Source organism: Dermacentor andersoni, chromosome 3, assembly GCF_023375885.2.
Source record: "Dermacentor andersoni chromosome 3, qqDerAnde1_hic_scaffold, whole genome shotgun sequence".
Classification (NCBI taxonomy): Eukaryota; Metazoa; Arthropoda; class Arachnida; order Ixodida; family Ixodidae; genus Dermacentor; species Dermacentor andersoni.
The window spans coordinates 109,741,205-109,764,352 of NC_092816.1; the positions used below are offsets into that span (position 1 = coordinate 109,741,205).

Genomic DNA, 23,148 nt, shown 5'->3' on the forward strand with positions numbered 1-23,148 from the left:
CTAAGAGATGTTTAAATGACGCTAATATGCTGAGTGTTTCAGCAAAGATGAATTCTTTAAAACTGTGAAGTATAAAGAGATTATTCAATTTTGCAGCAACAAATTAGCCGTGCTGGCAAATAAAAGTTGTGCAGTAGATCACTGATGTACTGCACAGTTTCCCTAAGTGTGGCTACTTTTGGGCAAATGGTAGTACTTGTTAAACTGATGCTGTTAGGTGCTCAAGGTATCTTCAAGCAGTAGGTATCCCAAGACTACCACCAGTGTGTTAGCGAATTTAATTTAATTGAACAGCTTATAAGCGATGAGCACACAGTTAATGTTTACTGGGAGTGGAGATTTTTTGGGCTAGTTGGTTCGTTGCATCAATTGAAGTCGTAGTGCTGGATTGACACGGACAAGAAAGACAACAAGACGTGCGCACATCCTGTCGTCTTTCTTGACCATGTCTATCCAGCCAATTCAGGTCAATCCATGTCAATCCAATTGATACTGTTTACTAGTTTGAATAACATGTCAGCGACAAAATAGCCTCTTCACCTCTGCAGCAATATATTTAAGAATAGAAGTGTTTGCCCCAGAAAGCCCGGCATAAGTTTATGACGCAGATGATGATGCAAAGTCAGGTTCCGCATGTTATATGCGCATACTGCTTGCTAACCTGAGCTTCGTGCACCCAGTAGCAATGGGGCCCATGGACGCATCGTCGACAGTTCGGTTGCTGCTCAAGTCGAGGTGCTCCTGCATATTTCACCACGAGAGAAAGGAATGAGCAAAGTACATCCTTCGTGCACTGCAATATTGTTTCCTCCTTTCCTTCCACACCATGTCTTTCAATCAGCGGCTTTACTTTCCCTTCTGGCCATGGGATAGCTCAGGCGCACCCTCCTACACTTTTACAATTCCGGTCCGATTGTTCTGCAAAGCTTGCAAGGCAGAGGTCTACTGCGACAATGCCAATTGCCCAGACATTTTATACCTGTCCTTGCTGGTTAAAGACAGCTTTCACAGGACAGTGCTCCTCATTCTTTGACATGCAACAGAAGGAAGTTGCGACTCTAACCATGCTCCATAAACTGTGACCAACTAGTACTGGGAAAATGGTGCCCTCTTAGTGACCCCTGCTTTAATATGTCACTGGGCAGACATTGAAAACACACAGGAAACGAGGGCTCAGGTACCTGGAGTCTAGTGAAGCTGTCACAGTGCCTGCAGCTAGCCAACCTTTCAGTTCCCTCCACTCTGTGTTTCATAGAAACAGACATTGTGGGTCTGTCCCGCAGCTCAAGGTGACGTGGTTGGCAAATGTCAGCAATACTGCCAAATGTCCGAATAAGACTGCCTGTGCATCTACCTAGGCAATGCACACATAGACCAACGAGAGGGCGCAGCGCAATGCTTAGAAAACATGGTGGCTAAAACTTAGTGCTGTCGTACTGTTGTCAACACTATATTCACGAGGTTACCACATTGTTGTGAATGTATAGCACATACAGACAACATCAGAAAAATTTTTTTATTTGTCTTTGTTAATAACGAAACAGTCAACAATGTAAATGGGCTAACAGGTTATTAAGAATAGAATAGTAACAGTAGTCACTGTAAAAAATAATATGAATGAACAGAAAGAAGAATACTACAGCCAAAATGTCATGTGTCATGTGCAATTTGCTTAGACAGCCTAAGAAGATTCTGCACTCGAGAACTCTAACCACCCGCAAATTGTTCCTTAGCCATGTATTCCTTGAATGATAACTGAATAGAACCACCTGTCACTGCTTGTTATTGCCACCTGCACCAGACTTCAGGAGTTTGTGAGCACCAACACATGAATGGCCTTCACTACCCCTTTTACACACTCCCTGGGCCTCTAATTTGTGCCAATGTGAATAAATGTCATTTTAAGAATTGTCATATTTTGTCAAGTTTATGCAACTTAGCATATTGCTTCATTTTTGCTATAACTAGGGGCATGCAAATACCCAAATATTCGATATTGAATCAAATAGTGAATGTTCAAATAGTTCGAAATGCGAATTATATCTGGTATTTAGTTTTTCTAATATTCGGTGAATGACCCAGCCGTGGTCATTCACCGTGCAAGGTTTGACGAGGTCAACCGGACCGGTTGAAACAAAGAACACTATGTGAACAGAAGGAGCAACAAAAGCAGCGCGTGTGGAAAGCATGGAAACATGTGTGAAGATCGGGCCAATCAGCCACCGGAAGGCATGCCTATTGTATTGGATATGCGGGTTCAGTTTTCATGCCCGCATATTCGCTCAGTTCAGAGCTTTCTGCCCACAGGCTTCCTGTGCTGCCCAAGAAGCACTGTGAAAAATACAACTACTAGCACCCCCCATCGCAATTGGGTGCAGTGCATTGGAAGAGAAAAACAAAAACGAAAAACGCAACAAAACGCTATTTTTGACCGGAACCAGAATGTGACCGAAACGTTTTTGATATGTTTTCGGTTCAAGGGTAAAGTCTGCGATCCAAAACAACTGACGTGAGGCAATGTCGGAATTAGTGCGTACCTCAGGGTTCCGCATAAGAGCATATTTCAGGCAGGGATAGTGTGAGCGATGACTGGTCGAGCGCTCCACTAATCTAAGCTTACCGCTGGGCACGCCAGCAGATCAGCATTGGAGCAAAACCCAGGGCTTGCGTGCTGAAGAGCTCACCGCTTCGTTTTCTACAGGTAAAACGCCACAGGTAAAACAAACGATAAAGCTTTATCGTTTGTTTTGTTGGAACAGTGGTCTCGCGTTTTGGCAACTACACTCGATGACGTGCTGCTTCTGACATCAGTGCCTTGACTCAAGGCATTGAGCACAATCTCACAATTTATAATTCACTAAGTGAAAGAAATAAATGCTATGTTTTTGTCGTTACTCTGCTTCAAAAATTTTTTCATGCGAATGAAAACTCATGTACCATTACGGGTCATCTTTTCTTCTTTTTTCTGTCCCGGAGCAGAACGAGAATGAAACTAAAACCAGAATGAAGAACATTTCATTCTCATGCCTTGACTGGGTAGTACAAAGTCAGCTGTCGAGTAGCGAAAGCTTGAGCCACAGTATGAATCCTCCACTTTCAGTTGTGTAGCGCCGCGGTTTTCAGAGCGTTAAGAACCTAGAAAGAGTCTTTCACCCTGCCGCATTACACAAGGGGAGGAAACTTAGCAAGGCGAACTACATCTACGCTGTTGGATAAGTTTTGCGTATTTCGACACTCTGAAACTCAAAGTACAGCGAGCACCGTAGAACATCGAGTTTGAGGTAGGTGCTACGACATGATCTCGAGCCTGATTTCTGTGTGTTAAATTTGTGTCTACATAATGCCAAAGCGATGAAGTGCATGCACAATTAAATTGCACAAAGCCCACTTCATTGGGGGGGGGGCAAACAGCCCCGAGTGACCCTTCACCTCTTCAGTTATTATTGCATCAGCGCTCGCTTTCTGTGGCCTTCTACTGCCTTACTGGCACATCTTCGAGCCTTTAGTTGATTAGTTTAGTTAGTGGGTATGAGCGCGCCGGTGCGAAAGAGGAAGGAGGTCATGCTATATAGTATATTTTTACGAATAATTTGTATTAGGGGCATGTTAGTAGCTGCGAGTTGAAACCTGCATGTTAAAATCCTAAAACAAAGTTACATGCACAATGCTGCATCATAATGTATGTTATTTTGGTTATCACAGGGCGGATGTACACCTGTGGTTGGCGCAGCACGTGGCATACACTCAACGGTAATTTATGGGACCGAAATTTGTTTGAAACACATCTGTATTCTGTAACAAATGAATGATCATGGATTTAGCATCATATACGATGCTTACGTGAGTGAGGGTCACCGGTCACTCTAAAGTTGCGAAATAGCTCTTGGCATAATTTTGTCATCTCTTATTTTTGGTGTGTTGGCGGCCAAAAATTGGGCCGATTGCTGCGACAGGCATGACGTGCGACTAACTTGTTGATCGCATGCTGCAGCACTTCTGCGAGGAGTGCCACTGCAATTTTTGCAGCATGCGATCAAAATTTAAACCAGTGGAAAGGCATTCGACACATATGAAGAATGACTTGGCACAGTCTTTTTTTTTTTCCTATTGCAAACGAAGTTGTGGCTGCAGATTGTTTCGTTACCACTCAGCTGTCATGGCACTCAGTCTCTGTTGTGATCAGCCAACACGGAGTGCACATACCTAGTTTTGCATTTGCCATATGTCAAATGGCCTGTATTCTGCGTCCTCGCCTCTCTGCTTCATACGAATGGGATAGCAAGTGGTAAAACTGAACCTTGTGATGCAGTTCTTCTTGTTCACGCCAATCCACGACACAACAGTAGTGTTGGTGATGACGCTTCGTCGCAGTGTGCGGCGCGGCGGCACTCACTTCGGCCTTCTGCATAGGTCTATTGAACGAGGCGATCAACTATTCTAGGATGGTCTTCTAGCATCTCTTACCAAGACAGACAAGTTGTTAACTCTTCTTCCAAGTGCTACAGATGCAAGAAACGCACAACATGTGCCAGGAACCAGCAAAATGGGTGATTTGCATTCAACAGCTATGCAGCCAAATACGACAGGGAGTCTGACTCCGCACTACTCGATTGACGCTTCATGCGCTAGCAGAGGTTGCGCAAACTTGCCATGGGCCTCCCGATTTGCGAACTCTTTACCGTCGGTGCCAACTATGGTCGACCCATGCACCACCGATGAACGCATGGAGCGGTGCCCTGTAACGCGATACGCGTTCCCTCTTGTCTGCTATGCAGATTGGCCTTAATGAGCTTAACCACAGAAACCACCTGCCGTAAGGATGGAACAACCCTCCTGTTTTCTGGAAGAAAACTTGAAAGCAAGACTTTTTAGGTAACAGAAGACTGCCGTTAAGCACAGTATGGCCCACTATTAAACTGAAAACCTCATTGGTATATAAGACAACTTCGCTATTTTTTTAGCTTCAGAGGGAAAAGAGCGCTTGATTCTATTTGAGAGGCACTATCCATAAAAATATTTTCGAGACCTTCGTATACGAGCCGAGTTATCAGTGCTGGCATAATAATTTGGTGTTCCCCTTTATTAAATGTAGACCAGACTATACAGCTTGATTCCTATGTACCTAAGTTACTGATAGATAGCAAGATTCTTATGTGATTAGCCTCCTGAGCACGTGCAGTACCATGTTTCTTGCACAAAATGTGTGTGTTAAAATTTCTGATGTTTGATTTGATATTCGGCTTCATTTTTTTTCTTGATTCAATTCAAAATGCACTCTTCGGTATTTGCACACCCTTAGTTATGATGACAAAAAAAAAAAATTTTTTTAACGTGGAAAATCAAATAATTTGGACTTGCCCTGTGGTCCCAGCAAGCGCATGCTCCAATTTTGCATAACTATAGAAATGAGGGTTGCAGATTTCGTCAGTAGGTAAAGGCATCTTGAAGTAGCAAGCTTTTGTTCATACCGTATTCACTCCAGTAAAGCTTACACATTATTTTCCTTAATTTTTACTGGGTGCAGGCCTTACGCAAGGCAGGCTTATGGCTGCTTACTGAAGCCTCGAACTACGCTCAGACTGCATATGCAAATAATTCTACCACTGGCAGCCGACTATGAACCCATCTACAGTCGCCAACAGATATTTTGGTCATGGACTAGTGCCACCTTGTAGTGGCTCTGGGGGAATTAACCAGCACACGAGTACTCATGTAACACTTAGTGAAACTTCTTTTCCAAAGTTTTACACTCCAGTGTGGGGGTGGGGGCCTTACATGAGGGGCCTTACGTGGCAGGCTTTACCCACGCAAATATGGTAGTTTTTTTGATATGTTCGATATTTCAACACTCGGCAAATTCAGACATTTTCTTCTGGTCCCCCAAAATCTGAATTAACAAGGTTTCACCGTGGACAAGAGAGTTTGCACTGTTGAAAATATGTGCGAATTATTTTTTCTACAGTCTGTTCCCCACAGCATAATTTCTTGCACCTCTGTATTCATGTGAATGCATCTCCCAGGGCCTCAGTCCCAGCTAACTTTTGCCAAGTAGTTCAATGAAAAAAAAAAAATCTGTTTTCGTTGAACAGCTTGGCCAAAAGTTAGCTGGGACACCCTGTACAACATAATACAATCCAAGCTGCTGCATCATACCTGCCGTAACAGCACTGACAGCTGTACAGCACCACCACTGAACACGTGAATCAGCAAACAACCTGGCCATGGAAGAAAGCTGCTGCAAGCGTGGAGAAATATCAAGATGGTACTTACCAAAAGACGCAAGTTGCCGATTGCGCCAATACCACTGCTGGTAGCTGGAAAATGAAAAAGGTGATTTGAAGCCCTTTGAAAAGGAGCACTCTGCAAAGCACATTCAGAGGCTGTGCAACAGAGCTCAGCAGAACACCAGCATAGACTAAAGCAGTTAGCTTCCAATCTTAACTACGCATGCATCCAGTAAAGAACTTTAATAAAGTGATATCTAAAGCAAAAGCCAATTTAAGCTCAATGGGACAGGCCAGTGTTCTAAAAAAGTAGAGAGCTTATAGCCTGTTTACAAACTAACTACAGTTTAAGGAATACCAAAGCACGTGTGCATGACAGTGCAAGTGGCATCATCTTGTATTGTGGGTGCTAACTAGAGCATGCAGAACTACAACTGTAACAAGTATGGTTCTATTTATCTGGTTCTGAGGAGCAAGCAGAGGCACACATTAGCATATAGTGCTTTTTTCCCCCCTCTGCAGCAACAATGATGCAACTCAAAACATTTCTAGCCCAATAAGGTTGAAGGAAGTGCCACAAGAAGCGGCCAGTGCTGTTGTCAACGTCTCCGGTGTTTCGGCATCCCACAAGCTGCAACATGCTTACTGGCACTACTGGCTTTGAGCACAGAGCTTCTCTAAGGGAGAAAATATAAGCATAAGAAACGAGTGCCATTGTCACTTTCAAAACATGGAACCAGCTGCTGCTTAGGTGCATCATCCTGGTAAGAACTTGCCAAGTGTGGGCAACGAATTTACATTAAAAAAAAACAAAAATTATAGCATGCGTAAACATTACAATTCACTGCAGTTATTGCATTTTCAGATTTCAGAAATGGTGGTACATTTTCACGCTGCTCTGCCGGCCCTATTCATTAAGCCCCCCCTGAATAAAACTAAACGTAGCAACATGTGTTCTATTCTGCTGCCGAGCCGGTGAGCAAGGGAAAGGCAAGGAGAGTCGCGTTTCTCAGTTGGTGGAGCGAAGCCACATCGTCGAACTTGCACCGTTGCCGTGGAAACAAGCGCACATGCATCCGCACGGCGCCGGTTGCACCTTTTGCTTTCTTGTTTTTGTTTTCACTTGTGCCGGCACCATGACAGTTGGTATTGGCCAGCATACTATGCACCACGATTGCTGCAATCCCAAAGAGCAAACTGAGAGGGCGAGCGGCAAGAGGACAAGGAGGAGAGGCAAGGAGAGGAGGAATATCGCTACCTTTAGTTTATTCAGGGGGGCTTACTATTCACGAGTGTGTGGCACCTTCTGCGCTGCCCTCCGACTCTCAATGTGTGGCAGAGCACAGCCTCAGACGTTATTGACGCAGTGCAAGTGTCCACCGTTGTCCAAGTTGCTAGCAATTTAGGCTGCAAAATTATAGGGTTTTACAGTATACAAAGCAAACATTCAGGGGTGTATCTGCGCGAGTTCCTTTCCATTTTTATAGTCACCAAAGAAGGCGTTGCTAAATGCACCACCGACACGTCTTCATGAATCAAATGCCTGTGGGCTTTAACAAGCATTAGTAGGAAGAGTTTGCAAAACAGAAGCTCTGCTCACCATTACATAGTGACCTTGACAGTCCCAGGTTCTTCAGTGACTTCAGGTTCTGTTTGACACAATTGAAATGATACAAAGTAAGTCACATTGCTGCTAGCATAAAGAACATTTACATCTTTGTTACTGCGTGGTTCAAGTGTATGGCCACATGTAAATGGACAGCAATTTCTTGATATGTACAATGTCAAAGCAAATGGCACACATGCGCATGGGCAACCAACCTACCTCACCAAGCTTTCAGTCAACGCATATAGCCTCTGGCTCCTATACCCGCATTCTTATTTATTTTACTCACTTGGGTCACCATGTGGCATAATGTACTTGCAATCAGCAACTACACAAAGCAAATTTTAGCTATATTTTTAGATGCTTATTATGGTAATGACGAAGGATGCATTTTAGTCATGACTATAGCATAGTGCGTCCTGCAGAATATATGGGTGAAATACACATCCCCCATTGCTGACACACCATAAGTTACGACAGTGACGGTTTAATTGAAGAAAATGGGAAATGGCCGTGTCATTCTTCCATCAGTTCTTTCTCTGGCAAGATGAAAGCAATACATGGCACATCGAACCTGGAAGATTCCGGTACAACGCCAATTTCAGAGCACTGACAGAGACCACCATCAAAGGTCAAGTGAATTCAATGAAGAAGCGGCTTGGTAAATTTTAAAGCAAACCTTTTGGGCAACTGTCAATTTTAACAAATTCTGCACACCCCAGTCAGGTTGATTTGAAATTTGCCACTCTTAACATTTGAAAAATGCTGCAGTTGAATTCAAAGAACACAGAAATGTTGAGAAATAAATAAAAAAAAGTGTCTTGTTATGAAGAAATACTTTTTAGTTTTAAAAAAATCACTATCTGTGTAGGGAGGCTATGAGCCAGGCCCTATAGTTTCTATTAGGATGATCTGTGCCACAGACAAACGGAAATATTCATGAAGTTTCTGTTGAAATACTCTTGTGATGGTGGCCAAAAATTTGGTTGCTGTTATAAATTGTTTGTATCACAGTCATGCGTCGCCATATAACGTTTATAAAAGGCAACTTTGTGGGCCAACTAACTTCAGTGTATGCCTTCATGATCAAACCCAAAATGCTTGCCATCTGCAGCGATGGCAGAACAAAAGAAAGCACTTTTTCCCTAGTTCAAATGGCTACTCCAGATGGTGCTGCCATTGCATCAAGTGTGTTGCAATAAAACGTATTCAGATTTAGTTCGATGAAAGGACAAGTATTCTATGAATACAGTTATACGTTGATACAGCGACTTCAATTATAATGAAAACACAACAAAGTACTTAACTTTGTAACACGATGTATCTTGAACCTCAACCTACCAAAGTGTGTTAATACCCGATTTCAACATAACGAAATTGCACTGCCGCTGCGACGGAATATTGTCACAACAAATGCCAACTTCCGCAGGTGCAGATAGTCAAATGGTCAAATTATATGCTGCCGTATGCGAATGCATCTCTCAAATCTCCCAGAGTGACGCAGCGTGCTTTGGCGGTGGTTTTACGCGATTTAAAGCTGTTTTCTCGCCCTACGCACTGATAAATTAATATTTTTCTGGCACTTTTAGTGCGTTTTCAGTCAAACCATTTTGATACAATGTAGATTAGGCATTGCAGATACTAAAACGCGTTGTTGCCAAAAATCGATCTTTTTTGCGATTTTCGTGATCTGATGCCTGCGTCCCCCCTTAAGTGCGCTATGGACAGGATGAAAGCTATTGCATTTTATGCTACAATTTCCTGTTTGATCATGCGGAGTAAACCTTGCAAGGTACTATAAAAATATTCTTCAAATATAATTGGATTTTCAAATCGTGACTACTTGATTCGAGGACTAAATTGAACAGGTCGATATCCAATTCGTTACTCGAAGGTTTCGAATATTTCCACAAGCCCAGAGTTTGTGAAGTAAAGCAATGCATTGGAAGGTCTAACGGCACCTGGCAGATGAGGGACAGGTCGTGGTCCGAGATCTTGAAGCAATCCAAAAGCTGGAGCTCCGTCAAGGAGGTGCACTTGGTGGCAATCCTCGACATGCCCCTCGATGTCAGTCCCGAACAGCCGCGGAGAATCAAGTGACGCAGACGAAGTCCATCTATGTTGAAGCACTGAACACCAACGCACAATACAGATATAAAATCCACATTTCCACGCACATAATGCACAATTTAAGAATTTAAACAGTTCACACACGTAACCATTCAAGAGAATAACACTCTCATTGAGGAGCCGTGTGAAAGAGGACAGAAGAGGAACAAGGACACAACATGAAAAACTGGCACAATTCTGCTGACCCAACCATTCTGGTGACCCAACCACTGCTGACCCAACCATTCAATTTAGTATCCTTGGTTTAATGTCTCAAAACTGGTGAAAATGAACCAACTAGTCAGGATCAAAATGTTACAGCACAGTGGCTGATGAGAGATGCTGTAGTGGACAGTTCCAGATTAATCTTGAAGGCGTTTTTCCATTTTGACCCATCTAAATGTGGCCGCCATTGAGCTGGATTTTTCAGAGAGGTGGACATTACTTGCATGAGAAATCGAAACACATATTTAACTAATTAATAAAAATATCCTAACTTCTTAATTACATTACGACACAATTTACTAATTGCAGCCAATGAGTTTGCAAGGCGTATAAACTTGGAATGAATTCCAAGAATGACACCAGTTCGGTGATATGAACCATAAAAAAATGCACTGTTGTTCCCCTGACCTCTTCATCAATGAGCTCTTTTTTGTACTGAAGCCCAAAAAGTAACTGGAACGCCTATGTATTCTGTCTCACACTTAAGGAAATATCTAGAAACTGGTATTATCATGGAGATTCATTTTAATTCGATATGTCTTGCAACCTGACCGGCTACAGTTCATAAATTGCAATATCTGCCATAAGGTAATTCAGAAGTTAATGAGCAAATTTTCATTAATCAGTTGACTGTGTTTAAATTTTTTCGTGCTAGTAATGTCTGCCTCTTGGATCAAGGACAAGAATAATCTTATCTGTCAGAGGCAAATTTTAGAAGTTCCAAAAAACTTAAATATGATCACCTCATATATGCAAAGCATTAGACGTCGCATGTAAGTTTTTTTAACTAAAGCATGCTGTGCTTTGTTGGCTGTTTCTATACAGGCAAACCTCAATGTAACAAATGTGGGTGTAATGGATTACCTAAAGAAAGAAGTAAGATTAAAATTTCGTAGTCCACGCTGTATTTCAATGAGTATATAGTACAGCAACAATGAAACCAAAGTGCAAAATCCGTAACAATATTAGCTACAGTAAAAGCTCGTTAATTCGACACCCGTTAATTCAGAAATTCGGACAGCTCTATTGGTCCCAGTCGAAGTGCACGTTAGTCTATCGGACCAAACCTTCGTTAATTTGTCAGAATTCGGCCCCGCACTGCTTAATTCGGACAAATGCTGAAGGCTGCCGCTACATGAAAGTGTGGTAAAGCAGCGCTGGAACCACTGGAGTGAAACTGAAACCTGAGAGGCATCACCAACGTCATCAATTAGTGGGGGCGATCGCAGCGCCACCGAACGTTGGTGTCTTCTTTCTTCACTCCACTGCGCCTTTGACGCAGTTTTCCCTTGTGTTGTCGAGTCGGCATCATCTCTTCTTGCGGAGTTTTCTTTATTCGTTGTGACCGTGTTTTGCATGCCACCACCATCGTGCGCTACAGTGATGGCAACACCGGCAAAGCGGCAGAAGTACGAAGCCAAGAACGTGGCGACTAAGGTGGAAATTTTGCAGGCTTTGAAGAACGGCGAATGGCGACAGCCCATTATGACCAAGTACAATGTGAAGCAGAGCACGTTGGGAACGTGTGTGAAAAATGAGCAACATATTCTTCAAGCCTTCGAAAGCGAGAAGTTTCATGCATCAAGAAAGCAGTTGCGAACCGCAGCTCATCCCCAGCTCGAAGAAGCTTTGCGCCAGTCAGTTACTGACTGTCGCAACGCGCACATGCCTTTGAGCGCACCTCTCACCATGGCAGAAGGTGATAGGTACGCTGCAATGATGAACATTGAATCGTTCTGAGCTTCAGAAGGGTGGTTCGCGAGGTTTTGGGAGAGACACGAACTCGTCTTCAGAAGTGTGTGCAGCGAAAAGGCCAGCATTGACGAAAGCGTGACCACCCGGTGGAAAAATGTGAAGCTGCTTGAGCATATCGCCACATATGAACCAAGTGACCTGTTCAATTCAGACGAAACTGCTCTATTCTTCAGAGCTTTGCCCGACAAGACGGTGATTTTCAAAGGGGACCCGTGCATTGGTGGCAAGAAGTGCAAGCAAAGGATAACTGTGCTTCCTGCCGCCAATATGACTGGCACAGAGTGCTTGCCACTTGTCATCGGGAAGGCGCATAAGCCACATTGTTTTAAAAACATCAAAAGCGTTCCTGTCGAGTACGGAGTGAACAGGAAGGCTTGGATGATCTCCGACATTTTTCGAGGCTGGCTGCAGCAGTTAGACCGGCACTTCACGTCTAACGCCTGCAAGATAATTATGGTTTGTTGACAAATGCAGTACACATAGCTGTACAGTCGAACTGAAGAGCGTCAAGGTAGTTTTTCTGCCGCCTAACACTACATGTGCCCTTCAGCCGATGGACCAGGGTATCATTCACTACGTGAAGTCGAAGTACCGAAAGTACCTGCTACAGCGAATGATCTTATGCTCAGAAGTTGGAAAGCTGTATGAAGTGGACTTACTCGGCGCAGTGCACATCATCGCCCACGTGTGGAAAAATACACCTCCGCAACTCATCGCCAACCGTTTTCGGCACAGCGGTGTTGTGACGCCCGAGCATGTGGTAGTAGCCAACGAGGTGTCAGCCAAGTACACCGATGATGACTACCTGACCTTCGATGCTGTCCTTCTCACAGATGTGACCCTTCAGGACTACATTGCGATGGATGATTGTGTCGCCACGACTGGTCTCTTGACTGATGAAGAAATTATTAATGATGTCAAGGGCACCCGGGAAGACCATGATTCAGACGAAGAGTCATGCGAGGAGGTGCAGCCGCGACCTCATCACACCTCACGAGAAGTCACGGAGGCGCTTTTGATATTGGAGGACGTTTGCCTGAGCACTTCCAACAGTTTGCGGGCTGTTGGCCACTTGGAAGAGAAGAAAAATTGTGATGTCAGCTGGAATCTGCATGAAAAAGCAGACAACTATTGCAAGATACTTCAATAAATAAAGGTAGGCTTCTCCAATTTGATTTTAATGTTGTTTTTCCTGTTCATTCGTTAACTCGGCATTCAGATAATTTGGACATTTTTCCCGGTCCCGTGAAATACGAATTAATGAGCTTTTACTGTATAGCAAAGTGAACAATTGTTCGCACAGCAGCTCAAAGTATGTTTATTCTAGTATCAAAAACGTCGAACACTCAGTAACAGCAACTTGAAATGGCGTATTCTGGATGTGCATGCATGTGCTTAGCTTGACCTGCCCAGCAGCTGGCATGCCGACAGCCATCACGCGATCAAACAGTTGCATACCGTATTTATGAGCACAATTTGAGGACATTTTTCTTCAGTTTGGGGTATTACAGGATGCACAAATTACGTGGGGCTGTTGCAAACATGTCCCCCGCTGACATGTCTACAAATGTTGCCACATGCAATACACATGCATAAAAAAGAACAAGGATAAAACAACTAAGAGGCTGTTATTTTACAAAGAACCTACTTTGTCTATAGTTGCACTTACACCCACAGTCAGAAAATTCAGTGAACCCTGAGCCATTGTCGTCATCTATTTCTTCAAGCACAATACGAGACTCCAGTTTCTTAAAACTCGATTCCACAATTCTGGGAGAGACCATATTTCACAATGAAAAAATTCATAAGCCAAGCCTGCGTCGTGCACATGGAGCGCAAAAATATGCGAGTACAGTCAAACCCATTTATAATTATATTCAAGTGTCAAACAAGAGAACTTTAAAATTATCTATTATAAACCATGGTAATAAAGTAGGGGTGCGCAAATTACGTCAGGGCTCAAATTACGCAAGTAAGTATGGTATTACTAACAACAGCTTAGAAGTGCATTTGCGATTTGCAATTTTCACGTGTCGGTATTGGCACGTCAGGTCACTAACAGGCTATCAAAGTCAACAGGGAATTCTCCTGCTGTCTGTTGGAGGCATGTGTTTATCTTGCCTAGACATTTTTTTTTTCAATAACATCAGTGTGTGTTGCATATATATAATGAATATTGAATAGAACAAAGGTATTTTCGTGTCACGTGTAACTGTTATAACAAGCCTCGACTGTACTTTGGAACACCAAATCCGCTCCACTTCTCTCCCTGATCGCCTTTCCCATTTGAATTGTTTGGCCAATCCATTTTGTTTTCATTTTGGTTGCGTGTGTACAATTAGTTTGCCTCAAAAAACTTACTACGCAAGATCCGATTTCATACCTCTCCGGTGAACTCGTACATCTCTGTCAGGTCAATGTGCTCCAGACGCCTGCAGCGCCGAAGAAGTCGCCGGAGGCTGAGAAAGAAGTGCCGCACATGGAATAACCAAAACACTATATGCATCGCCGCTTTGTGCACTGAAGTCAATGAACGGATGTACCATTTCCAGTCGTAAAGAGAAAAACATTGCCATATTTCCCGGTGTATAAGTCACATTTTTTCATTTTGCATTTTTTGATGGTGCGTCTTATGGAACGATGCGACTTATATACTTCTTTTTTTCCCCGGAAAGAGACTGCAGTCAAAATCGGCCACACGAAGCACGCTAGGTTGACCACTTTTGGCAGCTGCTACGAGTCGGGTGCGCGCTACGGAGGTACTGGGTTCTTCTCAGGATAGAATTGCCGTGCACCGTGCGAAAAGGTAGGAGAGGCAACGCAAGCAGTGGCAGGCTGACCGCGAGTCGGCTGACTTCGAAGTCGTCGCATCTGCAGATCGCGTTCAAGATACGGCGTGTACTAAGCAATTGCTACCAGAGTACAAACCATTTCCTCTCGCGCGGCCTTCCCACTTTCCTCCCTTGTGCAAGATTCGGCTCACCATTGCACATACAGCATACGGCATGTGGGGACGATGTTATTGCCCTTAGACCTTATACGGAACATCGCCGCGACCACAATGGCAGAAATGCACCTGGACTGTCTATATCATTGCTTGCATGCAACCCGCGCTCACGAAATGAAACGTCACTGTATTTTTTATTTTAAGCTCTTTTACCAAATGAACAGGTGCGTCTTATACATTGGTGTGACTTATGTGTGTGTGTATGTGCATATATATATATATATATATATATATATATATATATATATATATATGCACACACACCTTCTTTTGAAAAACTGCCATTTTGAGGGGGATGCAACTTATACAAAAGTGCGACTTATAGAGAGGAAAATACGGTACAGTCGATGCCGGATATATAGAACCCAGATATATCGAATTATTGCCTATACTGAACAGTTGAAAAATCCCCTTGGGAATCGCATGCAAAAGTATAGCGCTGTTGTTCGCGTATATAGAACTCCAGTGCACCGGCATATCGATGTATCGAACTCAGTGCTGAGCTGCGCCCCGGCAAGTGTGCTTCTCCCACCATACCCCACACCTGCAGTGCGCTTCTCCGATCGCATCCCACCCCTGCAAGTGCACTTCTCCTCAAGAAGGTCTCTTGAACGTGCACCGCCCTGCACTCTGAGAAAGGGGCGTGTGGGTAAAAGGCATGTGACGAGGAGCACTTGGAGTGTGATTGGGTGTGAAAGGGAAGCGGGAGGGAGAAACCACGCTGACCGCAGGCACCCGTTTCCTGTGTTTTGGTTGGCTGACACCGCTGGCGCAGCGAGACGAACGAGGTCAGTGCAGCTTGGGCTTGTGGTAGTGCGGAGTTGCAGAACGGTGCATCTTTCAATTCGCTTTGTTCCTTTTATTCACGAGGCCAACGCGAAGGCTTGAGACTCGTGTGGTGCAGTGTGTTTTTCTTTTCGCTTTTGGCTCGTGTTCCGGAGCCATGGCTGCAAAAAAATGCAAGGATTTGGATTTCTCAACAAAGGCAGACATTATACGACGGGTGGAGGCTGGCGAGAAAAAGTCGTCGGTCACGGTGGCGTTCGGAATTCCTCGCAACACCCCGAGTACGATCCTCAAGAACAAAGTCGATGTTAAGCTGAAGGCAGTGCAGTCCAGTCGCCCTGGAGCGTGTCGTGTGCGCGTCCCAACCTTTGACAAGGTCAAGAAGGCATTGTACATCTGGTATTTGGAGACGTGTGCCAAGAACATACCTGTTGACGGCCCAATGCTCCTGCAGAAGGCCAAATGGTTTGCTGTGGCCTTCGGAGAAGAAAGCTTCACTGGTGGCACTGGTTGGCAGCAGCGATTTAAGAGTTGCTACAGCATCGTTGGAAAGACCCTTTCAGGTGAACCCTTTCAGAAACTTGGAGGCTAACGAAAAGGGTTCTACTTAAATTGAGGACGACGCAATGAGCTATGGAAAGAAGAATGATAGGTGTAACGTTAAGGGATAAGAAAAGAGCAGATTGGGTGAGGGAACAAACGCGAGTTAATGATATCTTAGTTGAAATCAAGACAAAGAAATGGGCATGGGCAGGACACGTAATGAGGAGGGAAGATAACCGATGGTCATTAAGGGCACATTCACACCGGCGACTTGAGGAGGTCGCGCGACCATTTGCGACTCGCAATCAAAAAGCGACCGAAGGCGACTGATGCTCACACCGGCAAGCCCGGCTGAGCGCGACCCGCAAGTCGCAATCCCGGAGATTATCGTTCTCAGCGAGAACTCTCGGAATCTACGCGGAATTTGAACGCGACGCCGGAGGAGGCCGGATGTAGACACACGAAAGATCACTTCCGGTGCGCCGCTGATTGGTTTATCAGTTTTGCGACCACGGTCGCGCGACTGAAAAATCACGCAGAGAGCGACTGGCCCAAAATGGTCGCTTTTCAAGAAAGGCGACCGTTTGCGACCATTTGCGACTGGTCGCTTTGCGACCAACTTGTTCGCGCGACCACTGTCAGTCGCCGGTGTGAATGAGCCCTAAGAGTACGGAATGGATTCTAAGGGAACGGAAGCGTAGCAGAGGGCGGCAGAAAGCTAGGTGGGCAGATGAGATTAAGAAGTTTGCAGGGACAACATGGCCACAATTAGTACATGACCGGGGTAGTTGGAGAAGTATGGGAGAGGCCTTTGCTCTGCAGTGGGCGTAACCAGGCTGATGATGATGATGACAGCATCGTTGGAAAGACCCTTTCAGGCGAAAGTGAGGCTTATTTATATGCATATTTTATATTTCGAATTATTGATATAGCGAACTATTTCGCGATCCCCTTCGAGTTCGATATATCCGGGATTGACTGTATTTGTGCCTTTTAAAACACAAACAATGTGTGATGGCTAAAGTGAACCTTTTCTGTACAAACGGCAAAGATGAAATGGTGTCCATATCTTGTAGCTTCCCATTTATTTTTTCCATTCTCCTTTTCTTATTATGTACCAATGTTGAGTGACTGATCCAAGTGATTACAAGTTATAAAAGGTGGGGAAAAAAAAATGAATAAAATGAAATCATGGTTTGCAGCAGCTTCCCCCCCCCCAAAAAAAAATGTTCAAAGGCTTTGAGGCCCCTGCTAAAGCACCTTCAAGGATTAAAGCACCACAATGCCCGACTGCCACAATGAGCAAACATTGTTTTTATTGCAAATTGAATAATGATGATGATAATAATAATAATAATAATAATAATAATAATAATAATAAAGAGGAGCTCACTAAGCTTATTTTTTGGTTAAACCACCACCACCCTCCACAAGTAAGATGGCTCCTTATTAAATAGGTGCTAATTGTATTGAATTGTGCTTTACGAGACTTAAAGGCTTTCGCAACCTTGAAAATGGCAGTCGCACATTCAAGGGCTTCAAAAACCACTATGAACCCTCTGAAGTGGATTGTCAGAAAATATGGCTGCAGGTTTGTGAACCAAGTGCTTTCTGTTATCCTTATGCTGCGCTATTCAATACTTGAAGAAAGCAGAAAAAGTAAAATATTGCTTTTTTTTGTTTGCTGTTAGCTAACAAGTTCTGGGCTGCTGTTGCTGCTATCATTTATGTTCAGCGCAGGCACCATTAAAAACTAAATTCCCCTGGAAAGGACTACCGTATGTACTCGTGTAAGGTCAGCCCTCACGTAAGGACCGCGCCTCCACATTGGAGGACGAAATTTTGGAAAAAAAAGAACTCTAGAGAAGGGAGCCTTGTTTAGGTCATCGATGGTCAGGGATGATGGGCCGTAATTTGGGGTAATTTACTACAATGTTATTTGCGCCTCTCTTGCCCTCTTCTACAGTTGCGGAAACAGTATGAATCTTTAGCGGGCCGTCATTGGCCTGATTTGTGTAAGGGCCGCATCCAGCCAAGATTCTAGAAAAAGAATGTGACCCTTACATGAGTGTATGCGGTAAGTCCGTTCTTGGAGTGGAATGTGATGCCGACAGCTGAACTAGAACTACTGAGTCTTTTTGCACGACTTGGCATGAAATGTGTGTAAAGAGTGTTCTAGAACTCACCTCTTCTCTCTAACATCACAGCAATCTTTCAAGAGGACAGACTGAAACGAAAAAACAGCACACTAAGTTGGTTATGCATACATGAGGAATGATCTTAAACCTTCGCAAACTTTGTCTTCCTTATATCATATCAAGGGACAACATACTTCAACACATTCTTGTCTGAGAAGACAACCCAAACTTATCCACATGCCAGTGCAATTTCCTTAAAGGGCCCCTCACCAGGCCAAATTAAAAATTACGGTTATATGCTGGAAGTTGTTACACGCCCTCTAGGGAGTGTTCTACCGTAAGAATTTTTCAAATTGGTTCATTAATAGCAGAGATGTAAATATTTCAGTGCCGCGAACTGCGAACCCATGATTTCAAGAAGTCATCGCCAACATAACACTCTCTCCACTTGCCCTATCTAGCCACCACAAGTGAAATTCCATCCCTGCGTTCTCCCACAGAGGAGCCAGAGGATTGCGTGATGCATATGTCACTGGCGTCACCTTTTTTTTCTTGCTTTCTTTTTCTCTGCGTGGTACACCTCTGCTGACAGTCTCTTGCACGAGCAGCTGCGTTTGTCTTGTCTTGCACAGCGCACAATATTTTGCGCTGTGCACAACACCGGACTAGTGGTATAAGGTAGTGCTACACAGAACACTGAGGCAGTTGAAAGTGGATCACAGAGCATGATCGCACACTGGAACGCGATAAAAAATAACAGTTTCGCCCTCTGCGCGCGTGACTGCAGGACATGGGAACAGGCAGAAAACGAAACGGAAGTATGTACATCTCTCTTGCAACGGCACGAAGTAAAACAAACAAATGAAGACATGCAGACATTCGGTTTGTAGGTTTCATTACATCTCTAAACTTTAATTCGTCTGTTGAAGCAGCACACCAAACAATTAACTACTGTTGCCTTGAATAATTCTCAAAGTCACGTGCTACTATGAGCAACGTCGCAGCACTTCCATTGTACGTAGGTGCACTTGTGCGATATGCATAGACTCGCAGGCTGGGAGTGCGGCGGCTGCGAGGAGATGGGCAAACAGGGTTTATTTTGAAGTTTAAGCTCTTTCTGCAGCACGCAGGGGTGTAATACTTAGCAGACACGATTGTTAGCGTGCATTGTATGCACTGTGCTTGTCAGCTCCAGATGGCTAGACCTGGTGAGGGGCCCTTTAAAGGAGTCCTGAACCGCCCCTTGGGCTTGGTGCAAAAACACAGTCTACGGATAGCACACACTGCTATGAACATCTCCGCCAAAGTATGCAGTCGTGCGCAGCATGCAAGCGGAGCACAAGGTCACATTTTTCTCAAATGCTCTTTTCAACAGAAGAATGCTCCTCACTCTTTTCGGGCTGCTTTATTTTGTAATACAGAAGATACCCATACGTGGCTGCTATTGGCCAAAAGCTGACATCAATCAAGAAGTGTGTTTGGATCAGTACACTTCTTCTTACCGTTACTGTGTGTATTTATTGACGTTGTTTAATAAACAGGCTGAAGTAAGCAAACATCTGCTTTCTAATTTCGATAATTATCGTATTTACTCGAAACTTAACACATACCTTTTTCCGATAAAACGGGTCCAACAATTGCATGGGTGTTAGAATGAAGTACGAACCTAAATCTGCGACCATATCGCCATCGGCATTTCAGAATGGCCACCTCGTACATGCTTTGAGCCTAGCTGCCATAGCTTCCTCTGAGTGCTGTAGTACGTGTTGCACCGTCCGTCTTCCCGTTTTCTGCGTTTGCGCTAACAGCATGGAAGTGCCGACTGAAAAGACATGCCTACTTCATCACGATGCCTTAATTAAAAAGAAAATGATCACGTGTGCGGAGACGGACGGAAATCGGGCCGCATTACGGGCATTCGGAGTTCCCAAAACTTGCTTGGGGGACTGGTACAAATAGGAGATGCGTGCTATTATGGCGGCTGCTACGTATAGCGTGGCCATGCGGTGCTTATTTTGAAAGTGATCTGCGAGGGTGACTGTGTCTACGCATCTAGGCGCACCGTGCTGTGCTCTCGTTGCTTAGTTTGCGTTTGGTAGGGGCCTGTGCACTGAGACAGGAGTTTTTCGGACAGCTAAACGTGGCGGGTCGGGAATCATAGCAGTACCAGGGATCCAGGCGAAAAGTGCACGTTTCTGTGTCATTGAGCGTACAAACACAAATGGTTCTCTTGGGAGGGCAGGAGGCAAGCGCGGGCAATTTCGTGTGCTTGGGCTGCTCTAGTGATGACATCAAGTGCATGTTCGTTGGCCTCTGCCGCGGTGGATGGAGGGATGCTTCCAGTGGCAATGTTTGTTCTCGACTGAACAAGAGAAAGAATGGTGAATAACCGGCACTGTCATTGCGTAAGGAATTATAAGCAAACGTGACATAGGGTAGAACAAGCTCCCAATCAGTATGGTCAGAAAAGACACACTTTGCAAGCATGTCTAACAGGGTTCGATGCAGATGCTCTGTCGGACCATTAGTTTGCAGAGGGTAAGACATAGTCAGCTTGTGCCTGGTTGAGCAGGACTGCAAGGTGTCGGCGATTACTTTTGAAAGCAATGTCCGGCCATGGTCAGTGAGCAGTTGGTTTGGAGCTCCATGTTCTAAAATGACATTGTGTAAAATAACAATTGCCGACATCTGTGGCACAGCTGGTTGGAAGCGTTCTGGCGATTGCGTAGTGCGTGACGTAACCTGTTGCCACAGCAACCCACTTGTGGGCAGACGTGGATAAAGGGAAAATGCCAAGTCCAAGACAACACAAAAGCACGGCTCCGACGGGACATAGAGTGGTTGAAGGAAGCAGGCAGGGAGCGTCGACGGTGTTTTTTGGCGCTGGCATTTCTCACACACCGCAACGTACATATTTCCGGACGGAGCGGGCAGTGCATGGCCAAAAGATGTGTAGGCAAATCTGGTCGCAAGTGCAGGAGATGCCGAGGTGATCGGCGGTTGGTAAGTTGTGAAGTTCATGGAGAACAACGGACTGGAGGTGCTTAGGAATGACGAGGAGTAGGGCAAGACCATTGGGGAGAACGTTGTGGCAGTATAATACACTATCCTGGAGTACAAACAAGTGAAGGGACAAATCAGAAGGCAAAGATTCCAAGTGATCAACGACGTCAATGGTGGAAACGTTGTAGATCAACCAGTTGAAAATGTTGTCAACCTACTTTGTCAACCTCGTCGATTTTCTCGTCGACTTTCCCACAAAGAGCGAGCACATCTTGTATGTACAAGACATGCAATTCAGTGGAAGACTGCATTCTGATAGCGAACTCTTTGCTTGCAGCCAGTTGGTGACTGCTCAGGTTTCCAAAGAGGTCGCGGAGCTTCTCCTTGGAGGCATTCCAGCTAGACAGCTCGTCTTCGTGTGTCCGGAACCAGACATGCAGTGTTCCGCCCAAGCAGAATATTACATTTGCTAGCATTATGGTAGGGTCCCAGCAGTGTTCTGGCTAACACGCTCATACACGCTGAGCCAGTCCTCAACTCAACCTTATCTTGGCTGGAGAATATGCCAGTACCGTAAGGATTAGTAACCGTGACGTATGTTGTTGCAGTCACAGTTGTAGATGCATATGAGGTGTCGCGGGAGCCATGGTGGAAAGTTGGACAGTGTAGCTTCTGTGCGAGGATGGGGAATGCCAAACTCCACCAAAATCTTGCGCGAGCGAGGGATGAAACACTGAAGACTATTTACAATGTATACAGTCAAACCCACTTACAACAATATTAGAGTTCCATGAAAATTACATTGTTATAACTGGGTTGCATGAGAAAAAAATCAAAATGGAGGATGGAAGAACTGTTCCGAGGAAACTATAATGGCCGTGAGGCCAGTTCTCCTCCCCAACACCTTCCTCAATCTGGATTCTGATTGTGTTGACTCGTTTAACTGTTTAACTCTGCTTCCTGCGCGCTCCAATCGCATGTTGTTAACAAGCCGCAGCTGTCGGCATTCAAGAATGGCACTGCTATAAAAACAGCAAAGTGACATACAAGCTCCGCTGAGGCATCGCTTCGGTAACCCCAAAAGGAGTCTTTTAAACATTGTGGGAAGGTTGCCGCGGCAGCATCTCGGCATGAGAAATCCAGAAGAATCGCTGGGACGAGACCGCCACAAGCATCTCGCCACGTACTTCCCAATGGCTTGCATGAGAAAACCCCATGTCCGTCAGCCTTGCTTGCTTTATGTGAAGCTTGCCAACGTCCTTCTCCAAGGCATCAAAGCACTCAGCGTAGTGCAGCAGAAGGTAACTTGCGAAAACAAGCCCCAAGGGACTTAATCAAGCACAGGGCCTCCCACGGGAACAACGTTGAGGCAGCCTGCCTTACTGCACCAGCGCTGCCATCGTGGCTGTCACTGTCGCTACTTGATGCAAGCACGTCCGTGACGATTGCCTCATCGGTTAGAAGCACTTTGTTTCCAAATCTGTAGCAGTGCGCTTTCTTTTCACTGGCAACATCATGCACTGCCGATGATCAGTGGGCGGATCAGCCATCTTCCGTTTTGGCAGCGAGTCAAACAAGGCGGAGAAACCACGCGACCAGAAACGACTTCGAAGCAATGAACAGAGACGAGCACTAGTGACTCGCTCTCACAATTGCGCAGAATGAAGGCCCAGCGAGCAATCTGGGAGCAGCGCTGGCAGCACTGACAGCGCAGTTGGCACAGTCCATTCGTGGTCGAAGGGGTCGAAGGGT

At 44.9% G+C, this 23,148-nt stretch overlaps 1 protein-coding gene across 3 annotated transcripts in view; it reads right to left on the minus strand.

The window, feature by feature from the left end:
* LOC126539553 (putative RNA-binding protein EEED8.10) overlaps window positions 1-23,148 on the minus strand; it is a 71,005-nt gene that overhangs the window by 36,899 nt on the left and 10,958 nt on the right. For all 3 annotated transcript variants that reach the window (XM_055075003.2, XM_055075000.2, XM_050186437.3), the window contains exons 9-14: window positions 18,442-18,482; window positions 14,303-14,378; window positions 9,792-9,959; window positions 7,825-7,873; window positions 6,271-6,314; window positions 662-741 (exon numbers count right to left, since the gene is read on the minus strand). In XM_055075003.2, coding sequence (XP_054930978.2) covers window positions 662-741; window positions 6,271-6,314; window positions 7,825-7,873; window positions 9,792-9,959; window positions 14,303-14,378; window positions 18,442-18,482 — 458 coding nt within the window. The remainder of the gene's footprint in view (window positions 1-661; window positions 742-6,270; window positions 6,315-7,824; window positions 7,874-9,791; window positions 9,960-14,302; window positions 14,379-18,441; window positions 18,483-23,148) is intronic.